The sequence below is a fragment of the Oncorhynchus kisutch genome, linkage group LG14, assembly GCF_002021735.2.
Source record: "Oncorhynchus kisutch isolate 150728-3 linkage group LG14, Okis_V2, whole genome shotgun sequence".
Lineage (NCBI taxonomy): Eukaryota > Metazoa > Chordata > Actinopteri > Salmoniformes > Salmonidae > Oncorhynchus > Oncorhynchus kisutch.
The window spans coordinates 54,748,189-54,769,507 of record NC_034187.2 but is presented as its reverse complement, the minus strand read 5'-3'; the positions used below and the strand labels follow the sequence as shown (position 1 = coordinate 54,769,507).

At 41.6% G+C, this 21,319-nt stretch overlaps 1 protein-coding gene across 1 annotated transcript in view; it reads right to left on the bottom strand.

The window, feature by feature from the left end:
- Positions 1-20,023, bottom strand: part of LOC109904455 (voltage-dependent calcium channel gamma-7 subunit) — a 36,284-nt gene extending 16,261 nt beyond the window's left edge. Inside the window, exons 1-2 of the mRNA XM_031789378.1 lie at positions 19,575-20,023; positions 9,325-9,520 (exon numbers count right to left, since the gene is read on the bottom strand). Coding sequence (XP_031645238.1) covers positions 9,325-9,514 — 190 coding nt within the window. The 5' untranslated portion in view covers positions 9,515-9,520; positions 19,575-20,023. The remainder of the gene's footprint in view (positions 1-9,324; positions 9,521-19,574) is intronic.
- Positions 20,024-21,319: the final 1,296 nt, after the last annotated feature.

Here is a 21,319-nt window from a genome sequence, read left to right as displayed (position 1 = left end):
ACAGGTTGATGGTTTCAGCCATGGTATTCGCATTTTCCTTATGTGGGATACCTAACAAGCATCAGGTGACTATTTTACAGGAATACTCAGGAATTTCAATTCATTAGTTTGTTCTTGTATGACCAGAAGTCCTATTTTGTTTACAAAATTACGAAGAAGATTGAAAGCTGAATTTATGTTTTATGTATACAGTAACTAAGATACTGTTTTAAATGGCATACAGGTCTGCTCTGACTTTACACGGTTATTGTTCTATTTAGTTATTAATACTTATTTCCAAAAAAGGTCTTAGGAAGGTTTATATGTAAAACATTTTGTTATTCAATTATTTTATGATCAGTTTTCATATGTACTTAAAATAGTAGGTACACTTTTATTTAAATGATTATTTGTTGTTTTATTTCTCAATAGTTCCTGATTACACTAAAGAGGTTTTTAGTCTCTCTTACTACAAGAACCCTTGGTTTGGTCTTGAACATAATTTCCAGTTGAGTTGAATTTCAAAGGTTATGGAATAAGCTATTTTCACTTTAAATTGACTTAAATGGTGCAGATCTCGGTTCCTTATCGTTTATGTTCACTGCTCCTAAGTCTTTGACTCATCCTACTACAGTTTATACTTTTATATAATCTTTGTTGTTTTGTCTTTGTCTATATTATCTCTTAATGCTAGGGGGTTGCGAAACAGTGTGAAGCGCAAGGCCTTATTTTTATTTGCTAAACAATTTCGAACAGATTTTTGCTTTTTTCAAGTTACAATGACATTACACTCATTACTGTAAACTTCTACGGGTACAACATCAAACATGAGAATGATGAGTTGCTTGAATCTATAGAGAAACATATACTTCATCTAAATTTCCCAATTCGTTATTATTGATAGGAGGGGACTTTAACATTACAATAGATAATTCAACTGATAGATGGCCCCCAGGTAGGCCAACCAATCAGAATTTGGGTTTAATATTTTTATGGAAAAGTTTGATCTTACTGATACAGTGCCTTGCGAAAGTATTCGGCCCCCTTGAACTTTGCGACCTTTTGCCACATTTCAGGCTTCAAACATAAAGATATAAAACTGTATTTTTTGTGAAGAATCAACAACAAGTGGGACACAATCATGAAGTGGAACGACATTTATTGGATATTTCAAACTTTTTTAAACAAATCAAAAACGGAGAAATTGGGCGTGCAAAATTATTCAGCCCCCTTAAGTTAATACTTTGTAGCGCCACCTTTTGCTGCGATTACAGCTGTAAGTCGCTTGGGGTATGTCTCTATCAGTTTTGCACATCGAGAGACTGAAATGTTTTCCCATTCCTCCTTGCAAAACAGCTCGAGCTCAGTGAGGTGGGATGGAGAGCATTTGTGAACAGCAGTTTTCAGTTCTTTCCACAGATTCTCGATTGGATTCAGGTCTGGACTTTGACTTGGCCATTCTAACACCTGGATATGTTTATTTTTGAACCATTCCATTGTAGATGTTGCTTTATGTTTTGGATCATTGTCTTGTTGGAAGACACATCTCCGTCCCAGTCTCAGGTCTTTTGAGGACTCCATCAGGTTTTCTTCCAGAATGGTCCTGTATTTGGCTCCATCCACCTTCCCATCAATTTTAACCATCTTCCCTGTCCCTGCTGAAGAAAAGCAGGCCCAAACCATGATGCTGCCACCACCATGTTTGACAGTGGGGATGGTGTGTTCAGGGTGATGAGCTGTGTTGCTTTTACGCCAAACATAACGTTTTGCATTGTTGCCAAAAAGTTCAATTTTGGTTTCATCTGACCAGAGCACCTTCTTCCACATGTTTGGTGTGTCTCCCAGGTGGCTTGTGGCAAACTTTAAACGACACTTTTTATGGATATCTTTAAGAAATGGCTTTCTTCTTGCCACTCTTCCATAAAGGCCAGATTTGTGCAATATACGACTGATTGTTGTCCTATGGACAGAGTCTCCCACCTCAGCTGTAGATCTCTGCAGTTCATCCAGAGTGATCATGGGCCTCTTGGCTGCATCTCTGATCAGTCTTCTCCTTGTATGAGCTGAAAGTTTAGAGGGACGGCCAGGTCTTGGTAGATTTGCAGTGGTCTGATACTCCTTCCATTTCAATAGTATCGCTTGTACAGTGCTCCTTGGGATGTTTAAAGCTTGGGAAATCTTTTTGTATCCAAATCCGGCTTTAAACTTCTTCACAACAGTATCTCGGACCTGCCTGGTGTGTTCCTTGTTCTTCATGATGCTCTCTGCGCTTTTAACGGACCTCTGAGACTATCACAGTGCAGGTGCATTTATACGGAGACTTGATTACACACAGGTGGATTGTATTTATCATCATTAGTAATTTAGGTCAACATTGGATCATTCAGAGATCCTCACTGAACTTCTGGAGAGAGTTTGCTGCACTGAAAGTAAAGGGGCTGAATAATTTTGCACGCCCAAATGTTCAGTTTTTGATTTGTTAAAAAAGTTTGAAATATCCAATAAATGTCGTTCCACTTCATGATTGTGTCCCACTTGTTGTTGATTCTTCACAAAAAAATACAGTTTTATATCTTTATGTTTGAAGCCTGAAATGTGGCAAAAGGTCGCAAAGTTCAAGGGGGCCGAATACTTTCGCAAGGCACTGTATATGGAGAGAGAGGTTTCCGGCCGAAAGATCATTCACTTGGAGTAACAAAACAGGCTCCAGACAATCCAGAATAGATTTTTGGCTTATATCCAAATGTATTGATAGTAAGTCTGTTACTACAAATATTTGTACTACTCCCCTCACAGACCATAAGGCTATTTACATTGATATCAAAATATTTACCCCTGATACGAACCTTGGTAGAGCATCCTACTGGAAGCTAAATAGCTCATTATTAAATAATGATATAGTTACATTTGAGGTTAAAGATCTGCTCTCACACTTTTGGGGAAAGGCTTGTGAAGAAAAATCGTATTGCAAGAACTGGAAGCTCTTTAAATTTGTGGTGTCCAAATATCTTAGAAAATATGGTAGTAATCTTGCTAAGACCAGAAGAGCTGAGGAGAAAAAGGTGATCATTAAGATAACTTCCCTTTCTCAGAGGTCCCCAGCCGACCTCTTGGGGGAGGAGAAGATGGAACTAATTGAGTTACAAAATAAACTGGATAATATATATAAATTAAAACAGAAGGAGCCTTTATTAGATTTAGGAAAAAATGGATTGAGGAGGGAGAACAGAATTCATCCTATTTCTTTAGACTTGAGAAATTTCACTCTAAAAATAACACTCTACATAAGTTAAACATTGATGGTGTTATTACAGATGACCAAAAATGAATCGCTAAATACTGCAGCAATTTTTACAGAAAATTGTATAGCTCTACATACTGTCAGGAATCCACAGATATGTTTTTTAACTCACTGAATAATGTTCACTCTATCAGTGATATAGAATCTAAACAGTGTGATGAACCCATCAAAGTTGAAGAGATTATAGAGTCTATCAAACATCTAAAGAACAATAAATCACCAGGTGTTGATGGAATTACATCAGAATTTTACAAATTATTTTCTGAACAAGTAGCTCCCTTCCTATTTGAAGTCTTTTTTAGAGAGTATTAAAAACAATGTTCTGCCTCCTACAATGAGTCAGGGGTTAATAACACTGATACCTAAATCTAAAAAAGAAGTGCTGCTCATCGATAACTGGCGTCCAATTTGTCTTCTTAATAATGACTATAAGATATTAGCTTCACTACTTGCAAAAAGAATTAAAGAAGTCCTGGATGCAATCATTGATGAAACACAGTCTGGCTTCATGAGGAACAGACATATTTCTAACAATGTCAGACTAGTATTAGACGTACTTGACTACTCAGACCTAATAACTGAGGATAGCTTCATATTATTTTTAGATTTTTATAAAGCATTTGACACAGTAGAGCATCAGTTTCTTTTCCACTCCCTTGAGAGACTTGGCTTTGGGGATTTTTTCTGTAAGGCTATTAAGACTCTCTATGCAAATGTTAACAGCTCTATCAAATTAAAATATGGCACCTCACCTAGATTTGAGTTAAAGAGAGGAATTAGGCAAGGTTGTCCTATCTCTCCGTACCTGTTTTTATTAATCACCCAACTTCTTGCAAATTCTTTAAATAATAGTCCTGTACAAGGTATCTCCATAGCTGGTAAAGAAATTATTATAAGCCAGCTGGCTGACGATACTACACTTTTTCTGAAAGACGCTAACCAAATTCCCATATCGATTGATGTGATACAATCCTTTTCCAAAGCGTCTGGTCTATAACTTAACATTAAGAAATGTGAACTCATGGCTGTCAAAGATTGTGTGACACCTTCATATTATGGTATTCCAGTAAAAGAAGAACTTACATATTTAGGCATAACCATTACAAAGGATCAGAAGTCTAGAGGCTTACTAAATTTTAACCCTCTTATTAAAAAAACCCAGAAGAAACTAAATCAATGGCTACAGAGGGACCTATCTTTAAAAGGTAGAGTCCTAATAACCAAGGCTGACGGTATCTCTAGACTAACATATGGTGCTCTATCTTTATGTCTTGACCGTAAAATAAGCAAGGAGATAGACCAGATGCTTTTCAACTTTCTTTGGAGAAACCGTAATTCTCATAATGAACACTTATGAGAATGGAGGACTGAATTCTCTGGATTTTACTACTTTAAATAATACTTTTAAGATCAATTGGATAAAACAATTCCTAAGAAGACCCACTTCTATCTGGAATTTTATTCCTCATCATGTCTTCTCTACTTTTGGTGGCCTTAACTTCATGTTGTTTTGCAATTATAATATTGACAAAGTTCCAGTGAAACTTTCTGCTTTTCATCGGCAGGTTTTCTTGTCATGGTCCTTAATTTATAAACACAATTTTTCTCCACACAGATATTATCTATGGAATAATCGGGATATATTGTATAAAAATACCTCTCTGTTTTTAGAATATTGGTTCCGAAATAATATCCTATTGGTGAGCCAACTGGTAAATGCAGAGGGTCTTTTACTCAGTTATAAAGAATTCTTATCACTTTACAAGGTCCCTGTAACACCTAAAGATTTTGCAATTGTTTTAGATGCCATTCCCTCAGGTGTTGCTATGTTATTCAGGAACATGTCAAGAGCTGACCCTCAGAGCCTACCTTCTGTTGACCCTGTTGACTCATCAGTAGGAAAGATTTGTTTCTCTTTTGGTCCATTCAACAATAGAGCGATACGATCCTTGTTTCAGCAGGATGTTCTATCTATACCTTATGTCATGCCTTATTGGAATGGATTTATTGATAATATCTGTTGGAAAAAAGTTTGGATGTTACCATACACGTACCTACTTGTTAACCAAATTAAGGAAGTTTCCTTTAAAATTATTCATAAATATTATCCTGCCAACCACTATATGAAGAAGTTTAAGGAAAACATCAAATCAAATTTCTCCTTTTGTAATGACCACCCAGAAACAGTTGTGCATCTTTTTTGGCATTGTATGCATGTAAGACAACTGTGGCAAGACATCAGTAGGTTTATAATTGAACACATTTATGAAGATTTTACACTATTGTGGAGAGATGTACTGTTTGGATTCTTTACATACAATAGAAATAAGCGGAATCATTTTTATGTAATTAATTTCATTATTCTTTTGGCCAAATTTCATATACACAAATGTAAATTTACAAACAGAAAACCACATTTTCGTACCCTACAAAAATTAATTGAACTGTATTTTAAGACAATGAATTTTATCACAATGAATACGTTTGGAGAAGCAACTCTGGCCTGATCTGCCGCCAGCCAGCTGCTGCTGCTCTCACTGACCCCAGAGTAACGATCGCGGAGAAACATGCGGATCTACGGACTGATTTCTGATAACAGTTCCTATTAATTTGGGGGCAGCACGTCTACAACTTCAGGGCAAGCTACCGTAAGCCATCGGTATATTTGAAAGTAAAGATAGAGAGAGCTAGCTAGCTAACCCTTATCTTAGTAAGCTAGCTGCAATTGCAACAAGTTGGCTAAGCAGCTGATCAAGTCATGGTGACCAACATGGTTGCACCAAATTTTAGCAAGACTTTGTTTTGATTTTCTCGCAATGGTATTAAATCCCTGTCACGGCCCAGTGATATAATTTAGCCAACTATTCTACCTATTTCATAGAGTACTATGTTTTCATTTTTGTTTTCAACTATGTTTTCATTTTTGAATGGCGGATGCTTGGGAATCCAACATCTTTGGGCTGAGTTCCACGTCTACAAGACAGATCGGTTGAGAGATCTTCACTAGTAATCATAGCCACAAAGTCATAATTATGGCTAAACTCAGTTTATTTCTACAATTTCTCTTCTTATAGTCCAGGTAGCCCTATCAGATATTTTTGTAGTTAATGCTGTATGTTAACTAATATACATTAGTTCTAACTTTTTTTTTTATGTCTTAGGCTTACATTTTAATTGTAACATTTATGCTCCCCGCATATAAAAACCACGAACACTGCTGAAAAGCTCAGAATGCATAAAACTCAGAACATACTGCCTGTTGGTGGTAATCTGGTGCACACCAAGTGGCACTTACATTTGTAGTATGGAAAACGACTGTGGGGATTTTTCTACAATATTCACAACATATTGAAACAATTACACTCTTTATATAATACAAATCTAATTTCATCAATTACATGTGGAAAAATGTATCCGAGTTAGCTTTATCAAACCAGCAGCAGATGAAACAGAAAGTGAACTCTCCTCTCCCTCTACCCGGTTTTAACTTCCGGCTATCTGTTTAGCTAGCTGGGTTTAGGATATTCACTAGCCCATACCAGTAACAAACTTAGCTATGTTATTGACATGGCAGCACACACCAAAAAATCTAGCTAACTTATTTTGCCAGCTAGAAAGAAATAACAAAAAAATCATTCAGAAACGTAGGAAGAAAATAGTGAACGGTGATAACAATGATCCTAAAAGAAAAATAAATAAAAAATCCCGTTGAGCAAAATCAACAATGCACCCATCCAAAGAAAGTCTGGCTCCAGGGCTTCTCAGAAATGCCACCAGATCCGTTGTCGGATCCTTGGCCGAAGTGTTGCATTTCAGTTTAGCCCCCACTAGGCAGGCCATGTATAAAACTCCCCCAGAGTCACAACGTTATCACAACGTGCAGACCCCACATATTCCATATTCCGTTCCTAAAATCTGCCATCAGTCCAGTATGTATGGAATATCTTCGAGGTGCCCTCTCTCAGCGGTCAACCAACCTTTTCTGAGCCGAGATCACTTTCTGAATCAAAATGTAGGCAGAGATCTATTTTTCTTTAAACATGTCTTAAGAAATGTAAGCCTATTCAACATTAACCTATTAAAAACTGTTCTGTAGCAATGAGGTTTGTGCCAAAGGCTACAGGCTCAATAAATTATCACTGCATATTGGCTATTCTTGAATTGCCCTGCCAATTATCATCACACTGGTAATAGATCATTTGTGTATTACTTGTGAGTCATGAATGAAAATATATTGTTTTTACTGGACTGATGGTGCTTCTGATGGTCAGTCTCAGTGGAGGGAGAGCGAGAGAGAGAGAGCAGTGGAGCGGCTGCCTCTCACCTTCCCTCAGCTCTCCCTCCGCTGAGTGCTGACTGACCAAAAAGGGGACACCTTCTTCGAGCTGATTGCCAAACTCGATTCACACATTATTTCTGACTCATGCATCAATTCATGTTGTAACTCATCTGACCAGAGAAAGTGAAATATTCTTCGATATGAAAAAGACACAAGAGCGAGTGGATAGGGAGAGGATGTTTTATGGCTCATTAAAAGTGTTGAAAAAAGTGTTGACAGTGATGAATAAAATATTAAACATGAATAAAAACAGTGGTTCTTTCTCGCTAGTCTTGGTTTTTAAAGATTTAAAACTTCACACTAGAGTTGACTATCAACTGCGCCGTGGGCTTGTGGAAGCTTCAGACCAATGATGTAATACGACAGACACGGTGATCTGAGCTATCTGATTGGCCAGTGGTGGCCTATAGGTACACTTGCTCAGGTCTCCAGGCCACCGGGGCGGCAGGGTAGCCTAGTTGTTAGAGCGTTGGACTAGTAACCGGAAGGTTGCGAGTTCAAACCCCCGAGCTGACAAGGTACAAATCTTTCGTTCTGCCCCTGAACAGGCAATTAACCCACTGTTCCTAGGCTGTTATTGAAAATAAGAATTTGTTCTTAACTGACTTGCCTGGTTAAATAAAGGTAAAATTAAATTTAAAAAAAGGTTCAAAATGGGAACACTTCGACTACCTGGCGCGCAGGGCTGCTTGCCTCTGCCTAAGAACAGCCCTTTGCCATGGTATATTGGCCATATGCACCACACCCCCTGGTGCTTTATAGCTTAATTATACACTGAGTGTACAGAACATTAGGAATACCTTTATAATATTGTGTTGCACCCCCTTTTGCCCTCAGAACAGCCTCAATTATTCGAGGTCGAAAGTGTTCCACAGGGATGCTGGCCCATGTTGACTCCAATGCTTCCCACAGTTGTGTCAAGTTGGCTGGATGTATTTTGGGTGGTGGACCATTCTTGATACACACGGGAAACTGTTGAGCGTGAAAAACACAGCAACGCTGCAGTTCTTGACACACTCAAACCAGTGTACCTCAAAGGTACTTATATCTTTTGTCTTCCCCATTCACCCTCTGAATGGCATACACACAATCCATGTCTTAATTGTCTCAGGGTTCAAATATCCTTCTTTACCCAGTCTTCCCCCTTCATCTACACTGATTTAAGGGGATTTAACGGGTGACATCAATATGGGATCATAGATTTCACCTGGTCAGTCTGTGTAATGGAAAGTTTTGTACACTCAGTGTATGCGTTTCTGGCTTTGAGAAATAGGTGCTACACTCCTTAACCACACAGCTAACATTATGCCTAACCCTAAACTTAAATTAAGAGCAAAAAGCTCATTTTTATTTTCATACATTTTTACGACATAGCCAATTTTGACTTTATGGCTGTGGTAACTAGTGACAACCGTTGAGGGATGGGCATCGCATATGAGTGACGCAATCTGACGTAAGACAATGGGGTAACAATAATATGTGTGTGTGTTAAGGAATTAAATCTGAAATATAGACTATGTTTATTCCAGTACCTGCCACAAAGCATTACAATAATGTATGTGTAGATCTGTACATATGAACTACTGTTGATCCGTATTACTTTCCTCACACAAAACCTGCCACAAAGCATTATGTGTATATATGTATACTATATGTTTATGCATGCCTCTGTACATATAAACTAAATGTGTATTTTTCGGCATACCTGCCACGAAGCAGACCCTCCACATGCCGGAGTGCAGGGCCATCCTGACCTCCATGCTCTGGTTCTGCTGCAGAATGACACCTTCCTCCATCAGCAGCCAGTAGTCTGTGGACACAGCCACGCCTACCAGGAGCAGGCCGCACGCCCCAAACACCGAAGACAGGAGCGTGAGTGCCCGCGTGCTAAACATACTCGTCTGAGGAGAGAGGATAAGAAAGAGGCGAGAGGAGGTGAGAGGACAGGTGAGGTTGAGGGTTGAGTCTATTTCAGTTCAGCTAATTCAGTATATGAATGGAAACCCTGGTTGAAATGGCGTTGACCTCTCCCCTGGTGGGTTTTCTCATCAGGATAGCTCAACAGAGACAAACTTACAGTGGAGGAACCACTCTAGCGTTGAGAAAAATGAAGAGAAAACTTCTCCAAGTGGCTGAAAGATCCCTTCTATCACAATGCTTCACATTTAATTGAAGATAATGAACCAGCATCACCTCGTTGTTCTGTCTTCAACTCATCTTAAAATAGCAAAGACTGAGGGAAGTGGAGGCTTATCCACCAGTGTGGCTACATACGGTAACTACTGGTACCTATCCGGTAAATAAAACATACATACCAAACATACCCTTGTAAAACTGACCATCCTACCAATCCTCGACTTCGGCGATGTCATTTACAAAATAGCCTCCAATACCCTACTCAACAAATTGGATGCAGTCTATCACAGTGCAATCCATTTTGTCACCAAAGCCCCATATACTACCCACCATTGCGACCTGTACACTCTCGTTGGCTGGCCCTCTCTTCATACTCGTCGCCAAACCCACTGGCTCCATGTCATCTACAAGACCCTGCTAGGTAAAGTCCCCCCTTATCTCAGCTCGCTGGTCACCTTAGCATCACCCACCTGTAGCACACGCTCCAGCAGGTATATCTCTCTGGTCACCCCCAAAACCAATTCTTTCTTTCTCTCCTTCCAGTTCTCTGCTGCCAATGACTGGAACGAACTACAAAAATCTCTGAAATTGGAAACACTTATCTCCCTCACTAGCTTTAAGCACCAGCTGTCAGAGCAGCTCACAGATTACTGCTCCTGTACATAGCCCACCTATAATTTTGCCCAAACAACTACCTCTTTCCCTACTGTATTTATTTATTTTGCTCCTTTGCACCCCATTATTTTTATTTCTACTTTGCACATTCTTCCACTGCAAATCTACCATTCCAGTGGTTTACTTGCTATATTGTATTTACTTTACCACCATGGCCTTTTTTGCCTTTACCTCCCTTATCTCACCTCATTTGCTCACATCGTATATAGACTTGTTTATACTGTATTATTGACTGTATGTTTGTTTTACTCCATGTGTAACTCTGTGTTGTTGTATGTGTCGAACTGCTTTGCTTTATCTTGGCCAGGTCGCAATTGTAAATGAGAACTTGTTCTCAACTTGCCTACCTGGTTAAATAAAGGTGAAATAAAAAATAAATTAAATAAATAAATACTAGCTTGGTTAAACCAGGGTGAATGCTGCACTCAATGGTGATTCAGTCTGGTTTAACTAGGCCATAGGTATAGTGTAACAGTGAATACATAACCAGCGATAAAATCAACACAGGGACCACATGACTGCCCAGCCCGCTGTGACAGTGAGTGGAAATAACCTCACCATCAGAGAGCAGCGTGCAGCAAATTAGAGGTGAGGCTCCTCCACTGATAACTGTGTGGCTTTTCTCACTCAAATGCTTCACTGGTGAGAAGAAAGAAAAAAAGAAAAACCTGCACGGGGAGGAGGAGAGGAGGAGAGCTACCGTGGTGCCGAACGAATGATCTCATCTCTGCTTTGAGATGCAGCAGTGCACATTCAGCAATGTCACAATGGATTTGTCTCACTCATGATGACTCACCAGTTACAAATATTTGATATGGTAAAAAGCATCCCCGGACTGCCTACCTCGCGTGAACCCAGTCAACCCAGACCTTCAGAAAGTCGTTGAATAAACATTGTCACCTCAAGGAGAGAGTGACCGAGGGTAACGGGGGGACTGTGTATGTGTCAAGATTCCCTCAAGGCAACCACCGACGATAGGATAGAGGAGGAGGTGGATAGGAGGTGCAACTGTTAGCATCCGTGGTGCTCAGTATTTGTGTATGACACATACTTGTGTCTGCAAGGTCAAACAGAATGTGAAGATGAATTTGAATGGGAACTGAGAAGAGGCTTCTTCTGTATAAACAATGTTGACTGTGCGTGTTAGACATGGCAGCCAGAGAGAGTAAAGACCGCAGTCTCAAACAGATACTTTGATCTTTTGTAGTAAAACGTCCAATTCCCTTTAGACTTAGGGGCTTTTCACACTACTGAGCAACCGAGCCAAGCCAAAACAACAATAGTTGTTGGAAACGTTCTGAAAAGCACAATATGAAAAGACAATATCCAAGCCAGCACAGTTTGTTCGGGACGGCACAATGTGTGGATAGGGTAATAGATACCACCTGGCCTTATGGATGGAACACATTAAGTACAGAGTACATTGAGTAAGAGGCATGGAACGTGGCCAGGGTCAATTCCTCATGGGTCATTCATTGTGTGCGCTAACATTTTGAAGATAAGAGAAAGAACAATTCCTCAGATTCATCATTCCCTTGAAACACACTTGGTTTCAGTAACATGAAGAGACCTACAGTGCCTTCCAAAAGTATTCACCTTCCTTGGCACCCTATTTTGTTGCATTACAACCTGTAAATTTAAATTGATTTTTATTTGGATTTCATGTAATGGACATACACAAAATAGTTCAAATTGGTGAAGTGAAATGAGAGAAATTACTTGTTTCAAAAAATAAATACAAATATAAACATTAAGTGGTACGTGCATATGTATTCACACCCTTTGATATGAAGCCCCTAAATAGGATCTGGTGCAACCAATGACCTTCAGAAGTCACGTAATTTGTTAAATAAAGTTCACCTGGGTGCAATCTAGGTGTCACATGATCTGTCACATGATCTCAGTATATATACACACCTGTTCTGAAAGACCTACAACAGCACTAAGTCCTTGCTTAGTGCTGTTGGTGGTGGCATGGTGGTGGCAGCATCATGCTGTGGGTATGTTTTTCATCGGCAGGGACTGGGAAACTGGTCAGAATTGAAAGAATGATGGATGGCACTAAATACAGGGAAATTCTTGAGGGAAACCTGTTTCAGTCTTCAAGAGATTTGAGACTGGGACGGAGGTTCACCTTCCAGCAGGACAATGACCCTAAGCATACTGCTAAAGCAACACTCAAGTGATTTAAGGGGAAACATTTAAATGTCTTGGAATGGCCTAGTCAAAGCCCAGACCTCAACCCAATTGAGAATCTGTGGTATCACTTAAAGATTGTTGTACACCAGCAGAACCCATCCAACTTGAAGGAGATGGAGCAGTTTTGCCTTGAAGAATGGGCAAAAATCCCAGTGGCTAGATGAGCCAAGCTTATAGAGACATACCCCAAGAGATTTGCAGCTGTAATTGCTGCAAAAGGTGTCTCTAAAAAGTATTGACTTTGGGGGGGTGAATAGTTATGCACGCTCAAGTTTTCTGTTTTTTTGTCTTATTTCTTGTTTGTTTCACCCCAAAAATATTTTGCATCTTCAAAGTGGTAGGCATGTTGTGTAAATCAAATGATACGAACCCCCCAAATAATACATTTTAATTCCAGGTTGTAAGGCAACAAAATAGGAAAAATGCCAAAGGGTGTGAATATTTTCGCAAGCCACTGTATGTTTCTCTAAGATGGGGCATTGGGGTGGATGAGATTCCCTTGATAGTTAAAACCAACAGAATAAACCACAATTCCCATGCTGCAGCCTCAGTTAGGTTCCACTAGAGCTGGGCGATATGGACAAAAATTCATATTGCGATAAATTGCCTGAATTGATGTGATGACAATAAATAGAATGATAAGTTTGCAACATTCATTTTTTGTATTATCCTTCAAACTACTACTACTAACTAATTTGATGGCTGTAACTGTCAATTGTGCAATTAACAATCAACAATATAAGCAAACTTGTTTCATGTTAAACTTTACTTTTCTCTAGTATAGGCTACATGTCGTAATGAACAATATCAGCAAAATTCCTGCGATAAGTTATCGGTATGGTCGGTGTCAGTCATTTTTTGTTTATCGTCCCATCTCTAGGCTCCACCCCTTTGTCTTGGGACTGGGAGGGAGAGCTTAGGTGTCCGGGAGCAAATGTAAGGAATGCCACATGAATGGGAGAGGGGGGGGGGGGGGGGTGAATAGTGAATGGTGCTTTAAGTTACAGCATGAAGGAGGAAGGGAATCAATGGAGGAAAGGACAAATAAAAGAAGGGATCAGTAGAGGAAAGTTTGGAGAGAGAGAGAAGCTTCAAGGGAATAATGTTTGAGGTCAGTGAGAGTGTGTATCTGTCCACTAGTATGGTGCCGAAATAACAGAAAAATAGATAGCATAAAACTAAGAGTTTGGAGAGAGAGTGGGGGGGAGGGCGGGGATAGAGAGAGAGTGTGGCTGAGGGGGAATATGTTTGAGGTCATGGTTAGAGTGTGGAGCTGTCCACTAGTGAGGTGCTGAAATACCAGAAAACTAGATAGTGTAAAAACCAAGGACATTACTTGCCTATAGTCTCATGTATGGGTCCAAGCACACTACTGTACTGGGTCAGCTCCTTTTTGTTGCTTAATTAACAAATTTCAGACTTAATGAATTAGCTAGACTTATTCATTAAGGCAGTAATTTGGTGTCATTAATTTACAGGTGTTAATAAGTGTGTAATAATCAGTGGTGTAAAGTACTTAAGTAAAAATACTTTAAATACTACTTAAGTAGCTTTTTTCAGTATCTGTACTTTACTTTACTATTTATATTTTTGACAACTTTTACTTTTACTTCGCTACATTCCTAAAGAAAATAATGTACCCAAAAGTACTCATTACATTTTGAATGCTTAGCAGGACAGGAAAATGGTCCAATTCATGCACTTATCAAGAGAACATCCCTGGTTAACCCTACTGTCTGATCTGACGGACTCACTGAACACAAATGCTTAGTTTGTAAATGATATCTGAGTGTTGGAGTGTGCCCCTGGCTGTCTGTAACTAAATAAAAGACAAGAAAAGTGTGCTGTCTGGTTTGCTTAATATAAGTAATTTGCAATGATTTATACTTTTACTTTTGATACTTAAGTATATTTAAAACCAAATACTTTTAGACTTTTACTCAAGTAGCATTTTACTGGGTGACTCACTTTTACTTGAGTCAACTTCTATTCAAGGTATGTTAACTTTTACTCAAGTTTAAGAATTGAGTAATTTTTCCACCACCGGTAATAATATTAATAAGTTTGATCAATTAAGACCTTCCACCAGTGAATAATTCAGGGACTAGGCACTTTACTTGAGGTATTGTGCCCTGTAGCACACAGCATTATAGGGTTGTGATAAGAATCACATTATCCATTATCTTAACATGTCATGATAGGTCATTAGTAGTGAATCCAATGTCAGCGTGCCTAAGAAAAATTGATGTTGAAAATGTTCCACGTGTCATGACAGTGGTATAACTTGACATGAACCGCCATGACGTGTTGTGACAGGTCTCATGTAATTCTAATGAATGTGTTATGACCATGTCATAGAGGTGTTATGATATACATATTAGGTATAGTCAAATGGGACTAGGGTATCTCTCAATGACATTTAGCAGATCCAGCCACTTTCAAGGGCACACAGCTACATGTTTTAACGTGTGCTTCAGGCTTCTGCAATTTATAGAATCAAATCGGGAGAAATACTTGGTGTACTATGCAGAGGCACAGTGCTTCATTGGGCATTGTCTCTCTAGAACAGCATTGCATTAAACATCGTAGCACAGCATGATGGAAAGAGGAAGGGAAAGAAGGGATGGATGAGGCAATTTGGAGCGATCATGGGTCCAGTGGACCAAGACAACTGCTGAGTGGTACAGAAACTACAACTCCCAAGGCAGCGGGACCAGCCCCACAGATGGTATTCCCAGCTAAGCGGCCAGGGAAGGCTCAGGATGGGGTGTCATTTTCTGTTGAGGCGGCAATATGTTCCCCTGTCAACAGGCTCGGCCAACTGGCATGAAGAATGCAGTATTTAAAGCAGGGATGGAAAAGTAGGTGGTCTGACATCAGCCTCTTGAATGATAAGAACCACTTACAGGAGAACAGCACAGTCATGTATTGAGTGCAGTACATTGTATGCATGTACAGAGTGCAGTACATTGTATGCATGTACAGAGTGCAGTACATTGTATGCATGTACAGAGTGCAGTGCATTAAAATGCATGAATGACAGAGATAATTAACATCAAATGTGCTCAATGTGGGAAGAAAAACTGTAGGGGGAGAGATATGGAGAGATAAAAAGAGGGAAAGAGAGAGAGAGAGATTGGGAGAGAGGGGGGGGAGACATGTCTGGGGAAAGACCTTGGCCCAAATAATGTTAGGAGAATCCAAGCACTCTGACTCAGCCTACACACACACACAGGAGTGCCACATGCCTGTACATGGCCAACTATACCTACAGTTACAGGCACCAACCACCATTCCTATACCTACAGTTACAGGCACCAACCACCATTCCTATACCTACAGTTACAGGCACCAACCACCATTCACAAATACATGGACAGCCATGTCTGTAATCTTTAGCATTATATGCTGAGGCATTGAAGGCTATTAAGACTGCCTGAAAGAGACAGGAATAACCCCGGGCGGCAGGTAGCCCAATGGTTAGAGTGTTGGGCGGCAGGTAGCCCAATGGTTAGAGTGTTGGGCGGCAGGTAGCCTTGTGGTTAGAGTGTTGGGCGGCAGGTAGCCTTGTGGTTAGAGTGTTGGGCGGCAGGTAGCCCATTGGCTAGAGTGTTGGTCGGCAGGTAGCCTTGTGGTTAGAGCGTTGGGCGGCAGGTAGCCTTGTGGTTAGAGCGTTGGGCGGCAGGTAGCCTTGTGGTTAGAGCGTTGGGCGGCAGGTAGCCTTGTGGTTAGAGCGTTGGCCGGCAGGTAGCCTTGTGGTTAGAGCGTTGGGCGGCAGGTAGCCTTGTGGTTAGAGCGTTGGGCGGCAGGTAGCCTTGTGGTTAGAGCGTTGGGCGGCAGGTAGCCTTGTGGTTAGAGCGTTGGGCGGCAGGTAGCCTTGTGGTTAGAGCGTTGGGCCGGTAACTTAAAGGTTGCTGGATCAAATCCCCAAAATCAAATCAAATGTATTTATATAGCCCTTCTTACATCCTCTGATATCTCAAAGTGCTGTACAGAAACCCAGCCTAAAACCCCAAACAGCAAGCAATGCAGGTGTATAAGCACAGTGGCTAGGAAAAACTCCTTAGAAAGGCCAGAACCTAGGAAGAAACCAAGAGAGGAACCAGGCTATGAGGGGAGGCCAGTCCTCTTCTGGCTGTGCCGGGTGGAGATTATAACAGAACATGGCCAAGATGTTCAAATGTCCATAAATGACCAGCAGGGTAAAATAATAATAATCACAGTAGTTATCCAGGGTGCAACAGGTCAGCACCTCAGGAGTAAATGTCAGTTGGCTTTTCAAAGCCGATCATAGCCCCAAGCTGACATTCTTCCCTTGAACAAGTCAGTTAACCCACTGTTCCCGGTAGGCAAATTATTGTAAATAAAAATGTGTTCTTAACTGACTTGCCTAGTTAAATAAAACAAACCCATCCAAACATTTAAATTGGACACCCAGAGCCACACTTTTTCCCCCACTCCTTCGCTCTCTATCTCTCCTCCTCCCCTTCTCTTTCCTCCTGTCACACTCCCGTCAAAAACTCGACACACACACACACACACAATTTTAAACATGCACATGGACCCAGATACACAACAACTAGGCTAGTGCAGCACACATCATATACCACCATCTTCCCCTCAGGTTCCCCAAGTAACGGGCACTACTTCGTTTGTCTCCCATACCAACTACATATCAAAATGTATTCCCGCTCTCTTCACACATACACATAGAGCTTTTACCACTCACTCCAGTGCGCCTATAGCACTGCATTGAACAACGCTCGCCAGTGGCAAATGCGACACGCAAATGATTCTAATCACCAAGACATGTCATGGGAGGGAATATTCATAAAGATAACATTCTCAGAGCCTACCACACGCACATCTTGCGGGGAGCGAGCGAGAGAGAGAGATTGGGAGAGAGGGGGGGGAGACATGTCTGGGGAAAGACCTTGGCCCAAATAATGTTAGGAGAATCCAAGCACTCTGACTCAGCCTACACACACACACAGGAGTGCCACATGCCTGTACATGGCCAACTATACCTACAGTTACAGGCACCAACCACCATTCCTATACCTACAGTTACAGGCACCAACCACCATTCCTATACCTACAGTTACAGGCACCAACCACCATTCACAAATACATGGACAGCCATGTCTGTAATCTTTAGCATTATATGCTGAGGCATTGAAGGCTATTAAGACTGCCTGAAAGAGACAGGAATAACCCCGGGCGGCAGGTAGCCCAATGGTTAGAGTGTTGGGCGGCAGGTAGCCCAATGGTTAGAGTGTTGGGCGGCAGGTAGCCTTGTGGTTAGAGTGTTGGGCGGCAGGTAGCCTTGTGGTTAGAGTGTTGGGCGGCAGGTAGCCCATTGGCTAGAGTGTTGGTCGGCAGGTAGCCTTGTGGTTAGAGCGTTGGGCGGCAGGTAGCCTTGTGGTTAGAGCGTTGGGCGGCAGGTAGCCTTGTGGTTAGAGCGTTGGGCGGCAGGTAGCCTTGTGGTTAGAGTGTTGGCCGGCAGGTAGCCTTGTGGTTAGAGCGTTGGGCGGCAGGTAGCCTTGTGGTTAGAGCGTTGGGCGGCAGGTAGCCTTGTGGTTAGAGCGTTGGGCGGCAGGTAGCCTTGTGGTTAGAGCGTTGGGCGGCAGGTAGCCTTGTGGTTAGAGCGTTGGGCCGGTAACTTAAAGGTTGCTGGATCAAATCCCCAAAATCAAATCAAATGTATTTATATAGCCCTTCTTACATCCTCTGATATCTCAAAGTGCTGTACAGAAACCCAGCCTAAAACCCCAAACAGCAAGCAATGCAGGTGTATAAGCACAGTGGCTAGGAAAAACTCCTTAGAAAGGCCAGAACCTAGGAAGAAACCAAGAGAGGAACCAGGCTATGAGGGGAGGCCAGTCCTCTTCTGGCTGTGCCGGGTGGAGATTATAACAGAACATGGCCAAGATGTTCAAATGTCCATAAATGACCAGCAGGGTAAAATAATAATAATCACAGTAGTTATCCAGGGTGCAACAGGTCAGCACCTCAGGAGTAAATGTCAGTTGGCTTTTCAAAGCCGATCATAGCCCCAAGCTGACATTCTTCCCTTGAACAAGTCAGTTAACCCACTGTTCCCGGTAGGCAAATTATTGTAAATAAAAATGTGTTCTTAACTGACTTGCCTAGTTAAATAAAACAAACCCATCCAAACATTTAAATTGGACACCCAGAGCCACACTTTTTCCCCCACTCCTTCGCTCTCTATCTCTCCTCCTCCCCTTCTCTTTCCTCCTGTCACACTCCCGTCAAAAACTCGACACACACACACACACACAATTTTAAACATGCACATGGACCCAGATACACAACAACTAGGCTAGTGCAGCACACATCATATACCACCATCTTCCCCTCAGGTTCCCCAAGTAACGGGCACTACTTCGTTTGTCTCCCATACCAACTACATATCAAAATGTATTCCCGCTCTCTTCACACATACACATAGAGCTTTTACCACTCACTCCAGTGCGCCTATAGCACTGCATTGAACAACGCTCGCCAGTGGCAAATGCGACACGCAAATGATTCTAATCACCAAGACATGTCATGGGAGGGAATATTCATAAAGATAACATTCTCAGAGCCTACCACACGCACATCTTGCGGGGAGCGAGCGAGAGAGAGACCCGAGGCAGTATATTATACAACGACAGACAGTGCTTTTTCAGAATTTCAAACCCAAATGTCAGTTGAATGCATTTCCTGTGTGTATTCAGCCAGACTAAATAGACGCAGCAAATGTTACAGGCAGACTGACTGTAGCCAACAACACTCTGACAGACCGACATAACCACGAAACGTGTGAACTGCTATAACCCAAAATGGAAACTATGATGAGACATTTTTTAAGCCGGTTTATTAAATTAATGGTGATTTGTATAGCGCAATGATGACACATACTCACTAGGAACTACTCACCCTTTCCGACAGTCCAAATGAATGGTGCAGGCGTCGAAAGATCCGCGCGCTAGGGAGCCTTTTCAGATTGTGCAGTTTTCCTTTTGCGCGCCCCTCTCCCTCGCGCTGTCTCTCCCTCGCTCTGTCTCTCTCTCTCTCTCTCTCTGTGCGACTCTCTCTCGTGTGTTTCCCCGTATCGCCCCCTCGCTTCTCTCGCTGTCTCTCTCTCTCTTTTGCCCCCCCCCTCCTTTCAATCACTCTCTATTTCAGCACTGCGGAGAATCGGTTGAATGGGCTATACTGAGGACGGCGCGCGAGATGCGTGAGACGGGGGGGAAGCGGGGGGAAGCGCCACACAGAGCGAGGGAGAGATAGCATGACCGTGGAGAGTTGCGAGTGAAGACGTTCTACTGTTGCAAGGAGACAGCCAAAAACACACGACACAGAAGCAAGCGGGGACACCCAGTTGGGTTGGCGATTACACTCACGCAAGTGCGCGCCCGCACGCAACAAGCAACACACACACACAGTATTCAACGTGGTATTGAGAGAGAGGGAAATGAGGACAGAGATTATGTTACCAGAGCTACTTTACTTAGAAACGTTTACTTGATTCATCCATTTACAGTAACATTTCAATTGAAACAGAGAAAGAGCATGTATAAACCGCCCATGAGTTAGAGTCAAATGAGGACGTACATTACGAAATCGTATTTTTTTGGAGAGGAGTGATCATCACAGACAATGTGCATGGTTTTGAATCATATATCAATTATATGATATGATCAGAAATATATTTTATGCATACTTAAAGTGGCATGTGAGTGAGCTGCACTGGCATGTAGAGTGTGAGCTGAAGTTGTACGGTTGTAAGGGGATATTTGTATGTATAAGGGAAGGGAAGGGGAGGAGGGGTTGGCTATAGTGGCTCAGTTAAGGGTGCCGCTTCACTGCATGACGTACACCGCTCTGCTTCTATACCTACGGCCACCTGCACAGCCGCACACACGCGCGCGCACACAGACACTGGCGATACCTGACTTCGTGGTCATCCAGATGTATAAATCGCCAAGGAGGGTGTGTGTGTGTGTTTATGATTGCATGCGCCCGTTCATGCAGTCACATTAACCTTAACAGACTGATGAGAATGGTTGTGCGTCAACGGGGCATGTGGAAGCAGTGTGGTTGGTCAGCATTGGAATCGATCCCTTTCCAAACCACACACAACCACCACGTACAGGGCCGATTATACCGCCTATCCTGCCTAATAGACTGAAAGGTCACAAAGTAGAACAGAGATTATTTTATTGATGTGGGAAATTAGACCTTTCAACCGTATGGATGCTATCACCATAGCTGTCAATCATAGTCTGATCTGATTCTCTTTAACATTTAGCATAAAGTTTCCATTGAATTGCATGAGTTGTTAGCCATTAGCTATTTCCAGATGCGATGTGGCTTATATTTAAGCAATAAGGCCCGAGGGGCTGTGGTATATGGCCAATATACCAGGGCTAAGAGCTGTTCTTTTCACGATGCAACGTGGGAGTGCCTGGATACAGCCCTTAGCAGTTGTATATTGGCAATATACCACAAACTCCAGAGGTACCTTGTTGCTATTATAAACTGGTTACCAACGTAATTAGAGAAGAGAAATAAACGTTTTGTCATACCCAGTGGTATACTGTCTGATGTACCACGGCTTTCAGCCAATCAGCTTATAATAATGGATAACTCCCTGTTTTCTGTACTTGAATATAACTGTT